Below are 20,190 nucleotides of genomic sequence, written 5' to 3' on the forward strand. Positions count from 1 at the left end.
GAAGAAAGAAAATGCAATTATACCAGTGTGCGCACGTTGTGGTTGGGTCTCAAAGCAGGAAGTATGACTCAGTTCCTGAATCAGTTTTCAAATATCTTTTAGTTCTAGCAAACTAGGTTCTCCTTAATCGGGTGAATGAAGATAGAGCCATTTCTATTTTCTTTCTGGTTAAGAGTCATAGCTTTTGAAGCTGTTTAAAAATCCTTATAATTAAAAAGCATTTGCAAAAGAATATATCAAAATCTCAATAAATTTTTAGTAAAAAAAAAAAAAAACAAATTGATGTTAACCAGACAGAATATCTGCGTACAGCAATAATAATCGTTGAAGGGAAAGAAAGTGTTAAGCTTTCTTAAATCTCTTTCCAGAATGTACTTTCCTTACAATGAACTCCAGAACACATTGCTATTCTTATAGCTACCACAAGGGTCAATGAACCAACCCCACCCACTCAAGTGGGTGGAGTAACATTTACAGTGTTGGAGCAGAGTGCACAGTAAATGGCTCCCTGGGCTGGTTAAACAGTGACCAGCCAGGTCTTAACCACAGGAAACTCGATACTTTGTCACAGGCAGTTTTTCAAGCCAGAAAGCCTCTGCTGTTAGGGTGGGAGGTTCTATTCTATTCGACTCCTGGTGTCAGGTTGGAAGAGGGGGCGCACATTAAAAAGTGAATCATGGTTAAAAGTGCAGGTGAAATAAACAGGGATGCGTTGGCTGCTTTTGCCATGGGTGAGTGAAGGACATGAATACGACACAAAGTTATCTCAGAATTTATAAGTCTCAGGTACTGTTATTTCTTCCACTTCTGACTAACCCTTCCTCCAGTTATCACTAGTATACACAGTACACAATTGTAGCTCAGCGGTATCATGCTGGTTAAAATTCTTACGCGGTGTGGGTGTGACTTTCTCTCCCATAACTCCTTAGAAGAAGTGGTGTAAGTAACCTCTGAAGGTCACATCTTTCTTTGCCACCAAAAAACTCAGTGACCTGGAAACGCTCACTTCGGTTCCTCTCCTATAAAAGCTAGTTCACAGTGACTATATGGTCACCAAATAGGACCTTTACGTGGCATTACTTTTGCCTTTGCATGAACAAGGTGATGACTGATTCATGCTTGAAGGGCCACTCTCTCATCCAAGTTTTACAGACTGAGAATTTCTTCCAGCTATAAGAAAATGGGTGGATTTGTAGAGTATTTAAGAGTGTGGGTGGAGAGAGAAATGATCCACTATGTGATAAATTTTTTCAAGTGGATCATAAAATAGAGATGATTTTCTCCTGATTTTTTTAAAATTCAGTATCTCGAGAGTACAGTGAAGACAAAATTAGAAGGAAAACATTGACGCTCACTCAGTTACATGTTCGGTGTCCCTAGATGGGCACCGAGAGAGCAGGAGTAAGGAAGACAGCACACCTGCTAGCGTGGACGCCCCTCTGATGCTGCCTGTGTTTACAGTGGTTTTCACCGGCTAATGGAATTCTTTAGAAGATACATGTATAACTTACAGTTAAGATGTTAGTTTGTATCTTTGTTCACTTTTGATCTAGTAACTGGTTATTGATTAAATAGTCCCTTTTTCTTTTTTGTTATCCCAGAAAATACAAGAGGGTCATTATTGTGTTTATGGTAAGATGGTCTTAGAAGGTGACTGGCAGCCTAGAGACACAACCCTTTGCAGCCTGTTACATTACTGAGGCTTAGTGTATTGACATCAGTTTTACCCTCCTAAGGAGTAGTGATGACACCTTTCCTCCCTAATTAGAAGTTTTCATGAGAATTTGTAAGCTATGTCTATAATTTGCCTCTTAAACATTTCAAGACTACTAAACAATGAGGAAGTTATTAGATTGCTAGTGGCTTTAATATTTACCTTATTTCCATTTTCAAATAGCTGGCTTTCTGCTGCCTTTCTGTCTCCCATGTAACATTTAAATTAGAAATATTCCTTGCAAAATAACAATTAAATAAAAATTAATTCCTTTGTAATATAACTTATTTCTTAAACCATGTCTGCCTAGGAGTAATTTCCACCAGGTGAAGCAGTCACTGGTAGAGAAAAAATTGGAAAGGGGGCTGTTGTTTTATCATTTGCTTCAAAAAGCTAGAAAGTAACCAGCAGGAAGTACTGGTTATGGGAAAAGACATGGAGAGTGTACAGCCTTCTGTGGACCCACCATATAAGTAGCTGGCAAAGATTCAATTGCCTGATGTCTTTTGCCTTTTAAAAGCTGGTGGTGAGCTAAATAATTTTAAAGCATAAAAGATAAGCAGGCCAACCGGAACAGTCCCCGACAATCCTAGTTTTATCTCTTCATTCACCTGGGTTGGTGATCTGGCCTGGTCATTGATTTAATGTTGATAACTGACTTAGTTGATAACTAACATAATTTGGTTATAATGTTGAGCTTGGTATCCTCTCCAGAAATTAAAGATGATAATGTGCCCTGTATGACATGGAGGAGAACAGAGAACCTCTGAAGGGTGTAACCAAGTCCTAAAGGATGAGCCTTGATTAGAAATGATGCTAGTCTTTTGGTTAATCTCAGTTCTATGGGTAACTTGCTCAGCAACTCAGATAAATCTGCTTCCCTTGTTATACCCAGTACCCTATCCACACAAGGAAAGTTGGGAAGAATGCTAGCTCAGGGAGTTTAGCAAGTATAGTATTTTAAAAATGAGATTATCTTGGCCTTTGGTTTAACATGTTTCTTTTTGTATCTTTTAGTTATTAAAGAGAGTGTATGGGAGTTTCTTGGTAAACCCGGAGTCAGGTATGTGGTAATGTGAATGTCTATGCAGTGATGTGGAAAGAGACCTGTCCTGTTTGAGCTATGCTTTTTTCAGCTGAAAGATTTTATTTAACTATTCACTTTATAAATATTTCTGCACAACGGGCCTCCCTGCTGGTGCAAGGGGTTAAGCACCACACTGTGAAGCAATCTGCAGCCTCTGCAGCACAAGTCTGATCCCCAGCCGGCCAGGGAGAAACCACATGGCGAAGCAGACCTCTCCTGTCTCGCCCGCTGCTCCCCTCAGCAGTGTATTTCAGTCAGTCTGCCTGTTCTGTTCCCCACTCTGTCTCTGGTGAATGCTCTCACTCCCCACACCTCTGGCCTGTGTCCCAGCTCTTGTATGCATAAATAAATAAATTTTTTTAAAAAAGACTATTTCTGTACAAGCCAAATTCTCTCCATAAAAATAGCTTTTGAGGGGCTTTTCTTTGTCCAATGTGTATATCGTGTGCTATTGAGAATTGATGTGTTATTTTAACATTTTCTTGACGAGGCCAAGTAACTGTTCCTTTATCTTTCAGTTAGAAGGGCCACCTTTGTTTACTCGTGATGATTAAAATGCCTTTTGAGAAGACTTAAGCAAATATTAATAAGTGAACTCTGCCTCCTTCAAGGCCAGAGGAACTGACAAACACCATGACCATCCTTGATTAAAACAACTATCTTAAATAGCTTTAAGGAAAAGTTAAAGTAGAAAAAAGCAAAACAATATTTTTGGGGGCCTCCCCGGTGGCGCAGCGGTTGAACGCTGGGTTGCGAAGCTGCCTGCAGCCTCCGCAGCTGGTTCGATCCCCGCTGCTCCCCGGCCACCAGAGGAGGGTCCCACATGGCGCGCAGATCTCTCCTGCCGCCCCCTGCTCCCCTCAGCAGTGTACTTCGGTCCTTCTGCCTGCTCTGCTCCCTGCTCTGGCTCTGGTGAATTCTCTCATCCTCCCACGCTTCTGACTGTACCCAGTGCTTGTATAAATAAATAAATAAAATCTTTTTAAATAAATAAATAAAATAAAATAAACAATATTTTTGTCCTTATGATTAGCGGTGGTCTCATTCTGAGGCATTTAGCTAGGCCCCATAGTGAGGGCTAAGTAGTAAGACCATTTGAACATAATCATTGTTACTCTGGTATTATTACTCTGGTACCTTGATTAGCAAATTGTTCTAAGGAAGGTGTATCTGTCTCTCTTTTTTATTTGTGCATATAAGAACTGGAGTATAGGCCAGGGTACAGGGGGCAAGAAGATTCACCAGAGACAGAGTGGGGAGCAGAACAGGCGGATCTACTAAAATACACTGCTGAGAGGAGCAGCGGGGAGACAGAAGAGGTCTACTGCACCATGTGGGTAGGCTCCCTGGCCAGGGATCGAACTCATGCCGCAGTAGCTGGCGATAGCTTGACAGTGCTGAGTCTTTAACCACTTCGCCAACAGGGAGGCCCTCTTGTCTCTTTCTTAACAGCAGTTACTTAAGCTAGCTTATTTCCACACCACCACCACCCCCATTTTTTTGTGACATTTTTACATCACATTGCCTCCCCACTCTCCCTAGAACACCTTCCCACATCTCCTATATGCTGCTTTTAGAAACAAAGTCTCAAAGGTGCCTTTGCAATATAACTTATTTCTAGGAATATTTGTGCCAGGGGGAATGTTGACTGTAATCCATAAAGAATACTGAAATGTGTTAAATCCCAGTTGGTAGCACAAATGTATCACAGAAATAAAAACCAAAAGATACGTGACGCTATATACTTTAAGAGGACTGAAGGAATTTCAGGGGGAGAAAAGAGCTAGAAGAGAGAAACCGAAGCAAAAATCACCTAGAAACTCTTAGGCATGCCTGTCACAGCTCAGACCCTAAAATCTATCAGAACAACTAGAGTATAACATGGAGAGCTTTTGTTTCTATGTTTGGGCTTTCTCTATTTCCAGCTAAAGAATTTGTCAGACTACAGTCTCTGTTCATACTAATGTAAAGTATAAAAAGGGTGTACAAGTAATATCTCCTCCTCTTTTTCATGGGTTTATCTAGACAAATTTGGAAAACTCAGCCATCCATTCCAGATTTTCACTTTCTCTCATCCTCAGTGTAGTCTCATCATATCAGAAGTATTACTTAAGGTTTAACTTTAGTTACAGTTTTATTTAGTTTGTTGTATTTGGCTTCTTAAATTAGCAAAGCTCAGCTGTAAATACTTTTTATCTAATCTTCTTGTAGTCTGCATGTCTGGTTTTCAGGTACCCAAAATGGAATGATGATTGATATCATTTCATATTGGAGTGCCAGGAATGTGCTAAGCATTGTCTAGAAGAGAGATTTAGACAACCCATGCTCTCAGTGAGGACAGAGCAACAGAAAGCACAGACCTCTAGAATGCTCTCTGGGGGAAAAAATTAAATAGTAACAAAGCATAAAAGTTACAGATACTGGGAAATGTGAAGCCTGTACATTTCTAGAAAAGTATTCCCATCACTTAACTAGAATATGAAATAGTCCTCAGTGGTGTATAGATGTTCTGGCAAAATCATCTATAGACTTTTCAGCACTTATTGTTAATTATACAATCAAGTATTACAGCCGCATTTGCTGGATTCCTAATAGACACACTAAGGATGCAGCATAGTAGAGTGGTCAGACTTGGACTTCAGTCCCTGTTCTGCCCCATTTATTGATAACCTGCTATGTTCCAGGCACTTTAATTACTGTATATTCTTTTAATTCTTACTGTAGTCTCTATCTCAGTACCCCGTTTTTAGCAGAAAGAGAAATTAAAAAGGCAGTTTATCTAAGGTCGCAAGACAAGGATTCAGGCCCGGTTCAACTCAAAGAGTTGCCCTTACCTTTCTGTCATGCTGCATTTGGCAAGGCTCTTTGCTTTTAACTTTTTTCTTCTAAAATGAGACTGACTTTTTTTGGCCTGCCTATTTCAAAAGAATTCTTACGGGAATCAAATGAAGTGAAATATTTTAAAATAATATGACAATCTCACAAGTATATACAAATAAAAGCTACTGGGGAGGTGTGTGGTGGGAGCGGGGGGCTTGGTTTTTTTAGGTTTTTACATCTCCTGCCTCCTCCCACAAATGATTTGTGTAAGGCATATAAGGGGAATATCTTTTTTTGTTTTCTTAAATAGCATAAAGCATCCCATCATGTTGGCATTCGGCACATTAAATCATCAGAGCAAATATGTAGCTTATATTATTGCTTGGTAACTTGGTAACACATATAGTCCACCTTTATAACTATGTCTGGAACAGTAGATTTGTAACTATATTTTTTTAAAGATTTATTTATTTTATACAGGAGCTGGGGTACAGGTCAGAGGTGCGGGAGGGTGAGAAGATTCACCAGAGAAAAAGCGGGGAGCAGAACAGGCAGACTGACTGAAATACACTGCTGAGGAGAGCAGTGGGCGAGACAGGAGAGGTCTGCCGCGCCATGTGGGTTGCTCCCTGGCCAGCCGGGAATTTAACCCGCGCTGCAGAAGCTGCAGACAGCGTCACAGTGTTGTGCTCGACTTGCTGAGCCACCAGGGAAGCCCTGGAACAGTAGCTTTTTAAACAAGTCCCTGGATGATATCCTTCCATTTCTTGTTTGTAATCAGTCATCTTTTGGCGTTGATTGAAATTTTTTATTTGCATTTTACAGAGGTTTATACGAATTAAGATTTTATTTCACCTTATTTGTTCTATGAAGTAAATAGAAACAGACAGCATTCTACCTGGGTTAAAAGTGTAGACACTGAGGGCCTCCCTGGTGGCGCAGGCAATTGAGCGCAGCACTGTGAAGCTGTCTACAACCTCTGCAGTGTGGGTTCAATCCCAGCAGGCCAGGAAGAAACCCACATGGCACAGCAGGCCTCTCCTGTCTCGCCCACTGCTACCCTCAGCAGTGTATTTCCGTCAATCTGCCTGTTCTGTTCCCCGCTCTGTCTATGGTGAATCCTCTCACTCTCCCGCACATCTGGCCTATACCCTGGTTCTTGTGTGCATGAATAAATAAATTAAAAAAAAAAAAAAGTATAGACACTGAGACAAAATAAAACATCACCAGAATCTGGAAGGTTGGTTGGTTGGTTTGTTCATTTATTACCTCTAGTCTCTGTTTATGTGGGAGAAATCAGTAAACTTTTCCTTAAAATGACTGCTGGGTATTTTTGTTTTCCTCCTCCAGGATACAATGTCTCTTTGCTGTATGACCTTGAAAATCTGCCTGCATCCAAGGATTCCATTGTGCATCAGGCTGGCATGTTGAAACGAAATTGCTTTGCTTCTGTCTTTGAAAAATACTTCCAATTCCAAGAAGAAGGCAAGGAAGGAGAAAACAGGGCAGTTATCCATTACAGGGATGATGAGACCATGTGAGTAGAAACTTTGGTCCTAGAGTCTAAGTGTGGCTATCACAAACACTGAAAGACACAGCTAGGTGAAGCCTTAAACTTTTGTGTGAATCCCCCTGAAGTGTTTTTCTCATAAACTTCATTAAGCCAGGATGTAGATGATGGGGGCACGGGAGGCCTCAAGTCTTCAGATACTGAAAGTTGGCAAAAGATGAAAAAAGAATCCAGTGCTTTCCTTTTAGGCATCACTATTCTGAGTCCTCTTCAGTAATAGAGTCTGGATAAACAGGAAGCAGGTAACCAAAAAGTTCCGTGTTACCACAACTCTTAAGTATTTATGTACTATGACTCTCATGGTATGTAAAGAAGGACCCTTTAAAGTATTAAGAATCTCTAACTCTAGATTTTACATCATACCATCCATGTAGGCAAGTTAATAACATTTATTTTCAGAAAAATAATTATTTCAGAAAATAAATAACATTTATTTTCATCACCTGCCTTCTTGGGGCATGTGTTTGACTGACTTTGTTGACCATAAACAGTCACACTTGGCATGCCTTCTTTTATGAATTAAGAATTTAAGACTTTACCCTCCTACTTCACTTATAGATCACATTCTTGACAACCCTGTCTGGTCCTGTACTTAGGAGTTTTGTTTCCCCCAGGTATGTTGAGTCTAAAAAAGACAGAGTCACGGTAGTCTTCAGCACAGTCTTCAAGGATGACGATGACGTGGTCATTGGGAAGGTGTTCATGCAGGTATGGGGCAGACATCTGTTGGGGGAGTGGGGGTCAGGCCATGGTGATTTATTTATACCTTGCCACCAAAGCACTCAATAAGCATGGCAAAAAGATAATGGCAGCTCTATTGATGCTGGAACTTGTTGAGGATTTAAATAGCCTCCACCAAAATCTCTAATTTTTTTGCCCCTTAATAAAGGATTTTACCCTTTTGCAGGACTGGACTGGAGGATAAATTGGTATTAAATGTACTAACAATATGAGCATTAAGCATCTTTCCTGCCATGGTATCTTTGATTTAAAGCTTGATCACATTTCCTGTCCTCTTGTGTTTCCTTAAGTTTTCTAGCAGGGTCTCCTCTTGGCCTGGTTTAATCCTAAAGTTTTTTCAGAATAGAATCTATAGAAACTTAAGTAATAGAGTTACTGATGGTGGAGGAAAATGGACCTAAATTTAACTCACTAAAATTCCTCCCTCAGGAGAAGTTCTTCAACTAAGAAGAGATGGATTTAGCAGGACATTTTATCATTGAATTTTTGGTGCAGTTGGACTCAAGTCTGATACAATATACCCATTATGGCTTTGTTATGCTATCTGCTAAGCACTTGCTGGCTCTGGACATGAGAGTCTTTTGGTTAAGCAGTATCTAGGCAGATTTCTTCTGAGAGCATTCAGCATTCAAACTGTAGTATAGTAGTTAAATTTAAAAAAAAAAAAAAACTTTGTGTATTCATTCTGTTACTTGGCAGGGTGATAAGATTAAAGAATTCTGGGACTGAATCTTTCTTTTTTGCCAAATAAGAGTTGAAAGATAGCTTTACTTAATGTGAAGATATTTTATGAGTAGGCTTTCTAAGTGACTGGGGAAATCTTCAAAAATGATATCCTTATTTTAATCCATCTGTAGTAGCTTTTGTGTCAGACTAATTAATCAGAAACTAATTTCAGTGTTCCTATGCAGAAGTTGCATTTGAGAGTACAAAATTTTATGGAGAGTGTATGTGTGCGCACACCACACACACACACACAAACCTCGGGTCCTAAATATTAGTCTCTAAACAGCATTTCATCTGTTTGTTTGGCTTTTTCGGGTTCCTTTTTTTCCTCCTCCAGAATTGACAGGGGAATTAAATGCAGTAGCTCAAAAATTGGGCTGACTCCAGACTGATGAACTAATTTTAAAAGCTACGAAATATATATTTAGACTTAGCTGGCTTTTTACCAGTCTTGTTCCATTTTATTCCAAGTAATATTTTAATACTTTAAGTAGATCATATCTTGGAGAGATTACTGGAGATTTGTTCCTTGGGAGAATTTTGTATATTCTTTGTTTTGCATATGAATTTAAGATCTCTCATAGGACACATGGTACAGCACTTACCTAAGTAGGAAATCAAAAATCTTTTTGCATTTTTTGCACTTACATATATCCAGATAGAGACTGGCCTGGCACTGTGCAGGCCCATATGGTGTCTAGGAATGTGAAAGGCTGTGCTCAGGAAGCCATCTGCCCTGCCTCCACCTCCCAATTCAAAGGCTGTGTTATTTGAAATGACCGTAGAAACCTGGACTTATTTTGCAGTGTTTTCCCCCCAAAAATAAATCATCTGTGCATTTTCCAGGGCCTAATTATTTTTAATTTCTAGAAGAAAGGAGAGTAGTGGGGTCTAACACAGAAAATTGTGACTCAAAAAGTGCCTCATGGTCTCTGATCTGCTTGCTGTGGGCCTTGGGTTTTCCCATGCCAGCATGCACATCTACTCTGGTTGGAGCATGGTTCCCGCTTTGGTGCATTATCTTTTTTTTTTTTTTTTTTTTAAGATTTATTAATTTATTTATACAGGCACTGGGTACAGTCAGAAGCACAGGAGGGTGAGAGAATTCACCAGAGCCAGAGCGGGGAGCAGAACAGGCAGACTGACAGAATACACTGCTGAGGGGAGCAGCGGGCACGGCAGGAGATGTCTGTGCGCCATGTAGGACCCTCGCCGGTCGGCCAGGGATCGAACGGGCACTGCAGAGGCTGCAGGCAGCTTCACAGCCCAGCACTTAATCGCTGTGCCACCAGGGAGGCCCTTGGTATGTTATCTTGATGCATGTGAACTGAGCACTAGAGAAGGTCTGGTAGGTGTCACTTTCAGTACTTATTCCAGGAAAAGCAATAGGAACAATAGTTATAATTTTGGAAATTAGCGTTCTTTTCATATGCAATAACTTAAATTCCATACAGAAACTAAGAAAAGTTAAGTGAAAGCTACTGGTTTCTGTATGTTCAAGGACAAGACACAATATGCCTCTTAGGCAATTGTGAAGATGTAACTTTGAGGACCCCCTGCCAGTATATGTATGTGGTTACGTCTGTAGGATACTTTCCTGAACTGGGAACTCTGAATCAAAGCCCATAGCTTTTTTAAGTCAGTAACCTTTGTTTGCAAACTCCTCCATAAAGGTTGTTTGCAAACTCCTCCATAAAGGTTGTACCTGTGCGGTACATGAGAGAGCCCATCTCCCCAAAGTATGTTGTCATACATTTGGATTTCTGTCAGTCTGAATGATTAAAAATAGTATTTACAGGGCCTCCCTGGTGATGCAAGTGTTAAAGTCTCAGTGCTATCAAACTATTGCCAGCCACTGCACCATGAGTTCAATCCCCAGACAGGGAGCTAACCCATATGGGGCAGCAGACCTCTTCTGTCTCACCCACTGCTCCCCTCAGCAGTGTATTTCAGTAGATATGCCTATTCTGCTCGCCATTCTGTCTCTGGTGAATCCTCTCACCCCATCCTACACCCCTCCTTGCCCTGCACCTCTGGCCCACACCCCAGTTCTTGTAGCCATAAATAAATCTTTTAAGAAAAATAGTATTTACATATTCTTATGAACAAGGTCAAAACATATTTTCTTAGGTTGAAGGCTATTTTTCTTTTCTTGTAAGGTATCTCTTAGTGTCCTTCACCTATTTTTCTTTGGGGTTATTGATCTCAACTTATTTATATACTAGGAAAATTAGCCCTTTGTAATGAGCTGCAAATGTATTTCCAGTTTGTTATTAGACTTTGAGATTTTTTTTCTCCCCCATACATAAGTTTTTTTTTCGCGTAGTTAAATTGATCGATCTTTTATGGCTTTGAGTATTTGAATGATAGATAGTTCTACCCCGGCCTCCCTGGTGGTGCAAGGCGTTAAGACACAGCACTATGAAACAGTCTGCAGCCACTGCAGCACGAGTTTCATACCCAGCCAGGGAGGTGACCCACATGGCGCAGCAGACCTCTCCTGTCTTGCTCTCTGCTCCCCTCAGCAGTGTATTTCAGTAGATCTGCCTGTTCTGCTCCCCACTCTGTCTCTGGTGAATCCTCTCAACACACCACTCCCCCACCCTCCACCCCCCGCCTCTCTGGCTTGCACCCCAGTTCTTGTATGCATAAATAAATAAATATTTTTTTTTTTTTTAAAGTCTACCCCCTACTCCAAGATTAAAAAGAAATTCACCTGTATTATTTTCTTAGTATTTTTAGTTTCATAAACATTTAATAAAAATATGTTTCAAGTTCATCCCATTGTATGACATGAAAGATAGGTCCTTTTGTTTTTTTTTTTTTTAACAATGCTGTCCTGTGGTCACAGTAGAATTTATTTTTATTTAAAAGTCTGTATACACCACTTACTTTAAGATTCTACCTTTATCACACACTAAATTTTGGTATTTATCTGGATTTATTCTGAATTTCCTGTGATAAATTGGTAGAAGAGAAATAGTATGGTAATACTTAAAAAAGACATCCTAACCAGAGGGGGAAAAAAAGAGACCCTAGTGATGCTGATACATATATAAGAGAGACAATAATGAAAACTGAAAGTTATTTGGGTTAGCTTGTTTGTTTTTGAAGTGTTGTTTAAGAGAGAAAACCAAGGAGAACAAATATGCAGTTGACTACAGGCTCATCCCAAACCAGGAGTATATTGTTGACCAAGTCTTCAATATATTATTTTACATATACAGGATTGATTAAATACTAAGTCCCTGCAGGTTCACAACCATCTGCTTGGGAACGCCACATGTACCAGTGAAGTATAATCTTCAAGATGCTTACTAAACTCAAGAAAACCAGTTATTAGTTGTTCTGTTTGATCCCTGGGGCTAAAGCATGAAACCTGATAGAAATAAGAAGACTTCTCAACCACTTTATAGAATTAAAGGTGTTTTCTGGGCCCCCCTGGTGGCGCAGCGGTTGAGCGCTGGGCTGCGAGGCTGCCCGCAGCCTCTGCAGCGCCGGTTCATTCCCCAGCCGCTGCCAGCGAGGGTCCCACAAAAAAAAAAAAAGTGTTTTCTGGATAAGGGCAAACTCTGAAACTTTGCTTTAGGAATTTCCACTTGGAATGATCTTTACTCCTTCCATACCTCTCCAGATATTCTTCCTTTGAGGAACAAAATGTGTTAGGGAGCTAATCCAACCCATCTATGTTAATGTATTTTCCACGGATCATTAGGAGCCAGGTAGTGCTAACTTGGGAGGCAGGGTGGTGAAACAGGCAAGATCCCAGACAGGTGTCAGAACTCTCCAGGTGTTATTCTTCCTTTGCCCCCAGTTTGCAGAAGAAGGCTTGCTGATCAATGTGTATTCTTCCAACCTACAAATGAAAACATAGCTCCTGCCCCTCCTCTTACAGTGTGAAGACACTAAGTCAGCTGGTGGAAGTGCTGTCATTTACTAAGCCATGTGCTAAACAGCCTCTTGGAAGGACAGAGGAATAGGTACACAGGTGAATAAAGCAGTATCCTTGAGTTGAGGAACTCAACCTGATAGGGAAGCGAGATACATCAGTGAATAGAAATTTATAGGAAAGTAGTGAGAACTCCTGAACGAGAGAGCAGCCGGCTGGCCTGGGCTGTTGGAGGTGGCATTATAGAAGAGGTCATACTTGAGCAGCAGTAGAACAGTCTGCAGCCAGCAGTGGTATCGGTGTACTTTCAGTGCTCATAGAACTCAAGCCTTGGAGAGCCCTTGGTACCATCCTCCTGCCATCCCTCACTGGATTTGGCTCATCCAGTTTTACTGGCATTACTGGAAAATCTAGTTCTGTTCTCGAAGATCTGGGTTGAAAGAATGCCTTTGTATCACTTGTTGTTTTCACAGGAATGTATAGATTAAAAAAAGATTGAGATTGGGAGATTAGTGCATAGAAGGAATGACCTGGTATTGACATCTACAGTCATTTGCCTGCATTTTGATGAAGATGGATACCTTTTCTTAAGGGTAATGACCTCTTAGGACAGAGTGGTGGTTTTTAGTCCAGGACCATTCAAGAGCCAGAATTAAAATTCAGACTTTGTATTCTCATGTCACAAGGTCTCTCTCTTTCTCTTAATGAGCACTAAGACAACTTCTTTTACTCTGTTGTCTTCTGCTGCCAGAGGGCTTAAATTTGGTCTAAAGTTCTGATTGATGAATTCTAAACAGTAAAGAATAAGGTATCTCAGTGAACCAAGACTTGTACAAAGGTTGAGAGCCCAGAGAAAGTGTGGTATTCATGAAACTGGAAGAAGTGGAGATGCAGCAGAGGGAGTGGGATAGGGTAGGTATGAAAACCTCACAAGGGGCTTTATATGCAAAAACAAAAGGAATTGGCGGCTCCCAGGTGGCGCAGGGGTTAAAGTCTCAGTGCTGTCAAGCTATCACCAGCCACTGCACCATGAGTTCGATCCCTGGCCAGGTAGCTAACCCATGTGGCACATCAGATCTCTTGCTCACCCGCTGCTCCCCTCAGCACTATATTTCAGTAGATCCACCTGTACTGCTCCCTACTCTCTCTGGTGAATCCTCTTACTCCCCCACACCTCTGGCCTACACCCCCTCCACCCCCCATTCTTGTATGCATAAATAAATAAAAGGAATTAAGACTTCATCTTGAAGTCTTAACAAAGCTAAAGCTTGGGTTAAGTTTAAAGACTTCCTGGAAAATATAACCTCTTTTCATGCAAATCAAAAGGAACTAATAAGCAGTTCCTTACCCTCAATGTAATCTGGTTCTCCTAGTGCTTAGCAATCTTTATTTAATCTCTCGTTTGTTTTATCACCTACGTTCTAAAACAAGAGAAAGGAAAGCGGACGCCTTTCACCACATTTTGAAGATCGGGCTTGGTGGGCACTCCTTTTTGAAACTGAAGTGTATTGATGGCAACCAGCATTTATGATGCATCCTATTAGGTGTAGTCTATATTTTTAGCCATCTTCTAGTCTAGAGGACTGAAGGGGTCACTCCCAACGGGCAAATCTCAACAGACAGTTGCCACTCACCTGGCACCAAACTCTATTCAGGTTGGTTTTTTGCTTTATCCTGGCAGGAGTTCAAAGAAGGACGCAGAGCCAGCCACACAGCCCCACAGGTGCTCTTCAGCCACAGGGAACCCCCTCTGGAGCTGAAGGACACTGACGCAGCTGTTGGTGACAACATTGGTTACATTACCTTTGGTAAGCAGGATGGGGTTGCTTCCCCAAAGGGGTGCATTAGTACTGCCGGTATGCCAAGATGCTCTGTCCACACTGCCATGACTGGAGAGCTTGTTAGAGGGCACTAATTGGTTTTACGCCATGTGCTATTTTTGTATGGTAATCCTTTCCCTGTTTTTTCTTAAATCCTAAGGGGAAAGGGATAACCTCTAATGTCAGGTGTTAGGGGTTAGCATTGCTGAGCAGCTGGATGGGGTTTCTCTGTCATTTGGCATTTCTTGCTTTTTTTTTTTTTTTTTTTTTTTAACTTATGAAGCCCAAGCTCTGGCCATGGTTCACTTACCCCATTTCCACTGAAGAAGTTCCAGCCTTCCCTTCTAGCATTTGTGTTAGCCTAGTAAGCTGACTGTTGTTACAGCTGACAGTGTAGAATAACAACTCTTTCACACGCTGCACCTAAAGCCACAAAAATGTCTCCTTTCGTGGCTTTTTATTTAGCTTGCCTCAGTGCTAAGGTGTACCTGTTTACTAATTATTGAGCTAGTTGATTTGCCATGTTTTATTAAACCTAAGCTATACTTTTTTTTCCCCCCCCACATTATTACTTTGGGACCCGAGAAGCCAAAGGGGGAGGATACAGGTCTGTCCCAAGTGCTGAGTGGCCACACAGTCTTCAGGGAGTGCCTCGGAAGGGGCTTTTCTCAGCACCCAGACAAAACAGCTCCTCCTGCCTATTCTCATTCAAGGGGTGCAGGTCCTTATACCTCAGTGTTTGATTTTTACCACAAGCTACAGGATTTTTTCTGTAATCTGGTTTCTCGGAAGGCTGACTCTACTTCAGCACCAAGGACCTAGGACAGGCAGACTCTGTTTCCTAAGTCAGATTCTCCTAAGGTAAACCGATTTCTCCAGAGTCCAGATAGCCAGTAGTACTACCTTCCCAAGAGCGCCTGAGCTGCAGTGGCAGGAGCTAGTAGGTATGTGGCAGACTGGGAATAGGCTTCAAATGTACATCCTCACAATCCAGACCTGGAATGAAGGCTCAGGACCAGGCCCTTTCCCTGTGGGGCACTGGTTTCTACCATCAGCTCCATTTTTCTTGCTGTTCTCCATTTGCACTTACTGGCATCTGCTCTGGTTATGGTGTTCATTCTTCCTCATCTCAAGGAAAGCCTGGGCAAAATAAAATAAGTGGATTGTCTTTAGGCCGGGAAAGATTAAAATTGACTATAGGCTGTCTACCCACCCTTTGGCATTGGTATTGCACCCTGACACCTTCTCTGTACCCCCACCTCAGTGTTGTTCCCTCGCCACACCAATGCCAGTGCTCGAGACAACACCATCAACCTGATCCACACGTTCCGGGACTACTTGCACTACCACATCAAGTGCTCCAAGGTGAGAGGAGTTGTTGGCACCCGACTCCTGCGCGCTGGTCATTCTCTACCGGAGTCCATAGTATAAAATCTTGTTCCTGTAGTCCAGACTGTTACTATGAATTCTGAGTAGACAGTTTTAGAAGCTTCAAGATACCATGGTCTTTCTTCATCTCTGCCTACTCTCCCCCAAAACTCCCCAGAGTAGAGATGACTGTCTCCAGAGGGTTCACCCTCTTGCCTCCCTGCACAGTCTTGTGTCAGTTCGTGGGTGTATGTTACTGAACCTTCCTAACAACTGTCCTAATAAGACAGTAAGCAAAGCTGTCTTTCTAGAACATGACTCTGTTTCAATACCTGTCATATATGCCCCTAGGCCTATATTCACACACGTATGCGGGCAAAAACATCGGACTTCCTCAAGGTGCTGAACCGTGCACGCCCAGATGCTGAGAAAAAAGAAATGAAAACAATCACGTGAGTAAGGCAGGCCCACAGCAGGCCTACTTCTCTCCTGGACGCTCCAAGAAGGGAATGGTGGTTGTCTAGGCAGTAACTACATGAGATAGGCAGGGTAGACTTGTAGCCACCTATCTTTTGTGTGACTTAAAGTCTTAAGGTGAACTTATAAACTTCTCCACACTGGTCACAGCCAATGTACTCATCAGCACCCAGTACTCTTGGGGCAACTTTTGGTTGGTGTGCATTAAGTACATAGGGTGTCAAGCTTCTTCCCCTGGCACAGCCTCTTCTACCAAGCTAGTTTCTGCTGCCATCTGACAGGATGAGTGGGGTGTCCTGAGTAGGAGATGTTCACATGTTCATGCAGAGCAATTTAAAGTCACCCCTGGCTCTTTAGGCCAAAGCTTTAGTGATTGCCCATCCTCCTTAGGAAGAGGCCTCTGTAGTAGCCCTCTGCCTGCTGCCCAGAGGCTAAGGCGTGGTGTTCAGCCTGTTGCCAGATGTCATGGCAGCAGAGCAGCAGCTTCGTGGCAGAGCCTGAGTGCAGAACTAACTAGGTGGGGAGCCAGTAGAAGATACGAGCCCTAGGACCATGCTCTGCTGCCCTTGCAGAACCTTGCCTCTGTCCTGGAGCTTACTACTTCCCCTTTCCCTGCTCACCGCCCACAGAAAGGCTTTCTCACGGGTTCAGCACCTCAAGTGTGAGGCAGCCAATTTTGTGGGGCTTTCAGGGCCCAATGTGGGACAGACAGTTCAGTGAAGTCTGGCAGGTGAGCCAGCAATAGGCACTTGGCTCATCAGCATGTCACACTCAAGGAAGACTAGGCATCAGAAGTGGATGGATACAGGGCTACATGTGTCTCCTCCAGCCCCAGACCTGCTTGTCTGTTCAGAAGAGCCCACCAGGCAGCGTTGCCCAGTGTCTCCCCTCAGGGGTTCCCTACCCTATTATACAGACAGAAGGTGATCTTAGGGCTGCTGCAAAGGGAGTACAATTGTCTAAGAAGCAAGGATTACTCCCTGTCCTAATGGGAGAACTGAGAAAGTGTGATCCTTGAAGACATTGTCCATAAACTTCCTTCCTAGGACTTACAAAGAACAGTTTTACTTTTTCCTGTTGTGTGACCTCTCTTTCAGAGGTGTGCTCTGGAAAGGAACAGGGTGAGTGTAGGGGACAAACAACTGTATTTACCTTGAAAACCAGATCCTATCACTAAGGAAGGGTAGAAGAAGCCAGGACCGCTACACACAGCAGAGCAGGAGATGTCTACAAACTGACTAGCGTGAAGTAGAGTGGTAGGCCTGCGGTGAGACATGTCTTTGGATCAGAAGCCCGCCCTCACAGTCAGCATCCCACAGGATGGAACATTCAAGAGCTTTTCATTTTGGAGGGGAGAGTAGTAAAATGTGGTTTAGTTCTGAGGTGGGTAAGACATTAAAGAACAGGAAAAATGTAGCCATTATTTCCCTTAGGTCTCGGCTCCAGCTGCAGGCTGCTTTGCCATATACCTGCTGTGTTTGGAAGTGAGCCCAAAGGTTTTAGGAAACTATTCCCAGAGCTAGCTCTTCTGGGGAAATACTGGGTGGAACAGAACACCAGCACTCAGGAGCTTATAGCTAGGCAAGTGTTCTGTATTAGAGTATGGTCAGGTCACCTAGTGACAATGTTGAAGTGTCTTCCACTCTGGAAGTCTGGAGAGTTGCTTCTTTGAACACATTGCACCACTGTGAAAGCTTTAAGGAGCTGCTAGCTACTAGCCCATCTTGTAGAGAGGAGCCTGAGCTGCTCGGAAGGGTTGAGCCTAGTCTGAAATGCATGTAGATCTAGGTCATACCAGAAATTGTGGATTCTCCAGTTTAACTTGGTAATTTAATGTCCTCATGGGCTTAGCACAGATAATTTCTTGTACCCCGAAGTAATCAGTGGGAAGAAAGACCTGACAAATGCTGGGCCTTAGTCTGTGCTCAGCTCTGCCTATCTCTGCAAGGATCTTTGCACCTCTTGCTTAGTATCTCTTTGGCATCCCATTCCATTTGGGGAGTGAGGGGTGAAAGAAACGGTGAGCCAGAAACTGGTCTTCACACTTAACTCTCTGCTTTTCAAAGGGGGAAGACATTTTCATCCCGCTAACTCTTGGGAACAAGAAGAGGAAGCTTCGGCTGGCAACTGAAGGCTGGAACACTTGCTACTGGATAATCGTAGCTTTTAATGTTGCATCTCTTCAGGTTCTTAAGGGATTCTCCGTTTGGGTTCCATTTTGTACACGTTTGGAAAATAATCTGCAGAAACGAGCTGTGCTTGCAAGGACTTCATAGTTCCCAAGAATTAAAAAAGGAAAAACGATTTCCACTTGATCAACTTAATTCCTTTTCTTTATCTTCCCTCCCTCACTCCCATCCCTGCCCTTCCTCTTTTCCAAGCTGTTTCGCTTTGCAGTATGTTACTGGTAATGAGTTGCAGGATAATGCAATCTTAACTTGTTTTCTCCTAAGTATTTGAGTTCAGAACTCCTGTATTAAAGAAATGTGGTTGGGGTCATTAATAAAGAAAATCTTTCTATCTTACATGAGAATTTGCTGGATTTCTGGACTGTGAGTCCAAAACAGAAGAGAAGGGTAAACCATTGCCTTTGGACCCTGCACACCTGAGCTAAAAAACCTTAGGTCAGGAACCTCCCCTTGAAGGAGAGAAAGGCTAGCTGGCGAGCGCTTGCTTTATATTTGAGTAAACGTGGACATGCTTACTGTGAAACTCGGTTACTAAACCAGGAAGCTTCCAGCCTGGTGACAGGCACATTAAAGTGTTTCTGGCTTATTCTTTCATCATGAAGAAATCTGACTTTTCCCAAAACGTGTCCTGTAGTGTGGGCGGATCTAACGCAGACCGACCAAACCCAGTTGTCTTGCTCACAAAACGGGTTGAATGGCACTCCATACAACTCATTTTGGATGATGCTAACAACAGTACAGTGCATCACAAGGTATGTCGTCCCCTAAATTCCTACAATAAAATTGGTGCAGAAAGTATGATTGGCAGAGAATTACCAGGAGTGTCAGGCATCTGAAATGGTCTGAGAGCCATGCTGGCTTCCACCTTTTGCTTTTGCTTTTGCTTTTCATTTGTCTCTGAGTGCAGAGTGGTCCACACTGGTTTGAGACTTGCTGGTGAATCATCAAATATAGCACAAGCAGCCTTTTTATTTCCTGAACCGTCAATACTTTGAGGTAAGTCTAGATTTGCATAGTTACAGGGATGTAGAGCTCCTGGGCACCTCCGCTGGGTGTCCCTGCATCGCTGTGGCACAGTCCCCAGGGCCTCTCGCCACTTCACAGCACTCTGCTGTGTACTTCTGTGCATTTTTATCACGTGTAGCTTTTTCTTACAATGGGATAGTAAAGTCTAGCTCGTCAGGCACATCACACGTGTTATGGGCAAGGACTGGTTCTGTAGTGTTTCAGTGGCATGTGCTCACCTTGATTGGATTATAAGACTTTCTAGCCTTTGTGCTGTGGGTCACGGTCAAGAAGTTTGAAAACCACATGTCACTTGGTCATCCAGACTTCATGTGACTTGACTTAACCAGGCTCTTAGCTCAGGATGCAGCTACGTGCCCACCCCTCAACGCAGCACCCTAGAGAGTGCCGTGCCCAGGATGGTGCTCACCCTGTGGCCGCTAGTGGGGAGAGTCACTGCGCTGAGTTTACCCACTATCTTCCTGGACCTGTCCCCCAGCACCTTCCCCTGGTAAGTGGGAAATCTGACTACACTAGATACATCAAGAGCTGGTGACATGGATTCTGTGCCCCATGAACAATTGAAGGGGTTTTCAAGGGTAATTTTGACTACAGTTTTTGCTTTTTTGCTGACTTGAGAACATGGTAAGTTGGAACTAACTGTACTCTTTTTGCCAGTAGTGGGGATCAGATTTCTGAAAATTGCTATAAATGGCAAAACCAAGGTTGCTTAGGAAAAGTAAGTCATTAGACTTTTTTTTATAGCTATAAATCTTGAAGGAAG

The 20,190-nt window shown here is 42.6% G+C and overlaps 1 protein-coding gene across 2 annotated transcripts in view; it reads left to right on the plus strand.

Annotated features, from left to right (window-relative positions):
- Nucleotides 1-18,737, plus strand: part of ARPC2 (actin related protein 2/3 complex subunit 2) — a 28,959-nt gene extending 10,222 nt beyond the window's left edge. For both annotated transcript variants that reach the window (XM_037524018.1, XM_037524019.1), the window contains 7 exons: nt 2,732-2,777; nt 6,972-7,158; nt 7,806-7,899; nt 14,229-14,355; nt 15,632-15,732; nt 16,087-16,187; nt 18,279-18,737. In XM_037524018.1, the coding sequence (XP_037379915.1) occupies nt 2,732-2,777; nt 6,972-7,158; nt 7,806-7,899; nt 14,229-14,355; nt 15,632-15,732; nt 16,087-16,187; nt 18,279-18,303 (681 nt within the window). In that variant the 3' untranslated portion in view covers nt 18,304-18,737. The remainder of the gene's footprint in view (nt 1-2,731; nt 2,778-6,971; nt 7,159-7,805; nt 7,900-14,228; nt 14,356-15,631; nt 15,733-16,086; nt 16,188-18,278) is intronic.
- Nucleotides 18,738-20,190: the final 1,453 nt, after the last annotated feature.

This window comes from Talpa occidentalis, unplaced genomic scaffold, assembly GCF_014898055.3.
Source record: "Talpa occidentalis isolate TD23 unplaced genomic scaffold, MPIMG_talOcc4v2.1 talOcc4.3, whole genome shotgun sequence".
Lineage (NCBI taxonomy): Eukaryota > Metazoa > Chordata > Mammalia > Eulipotyphla > Talpidae > Talpa > Talpa occidentalis.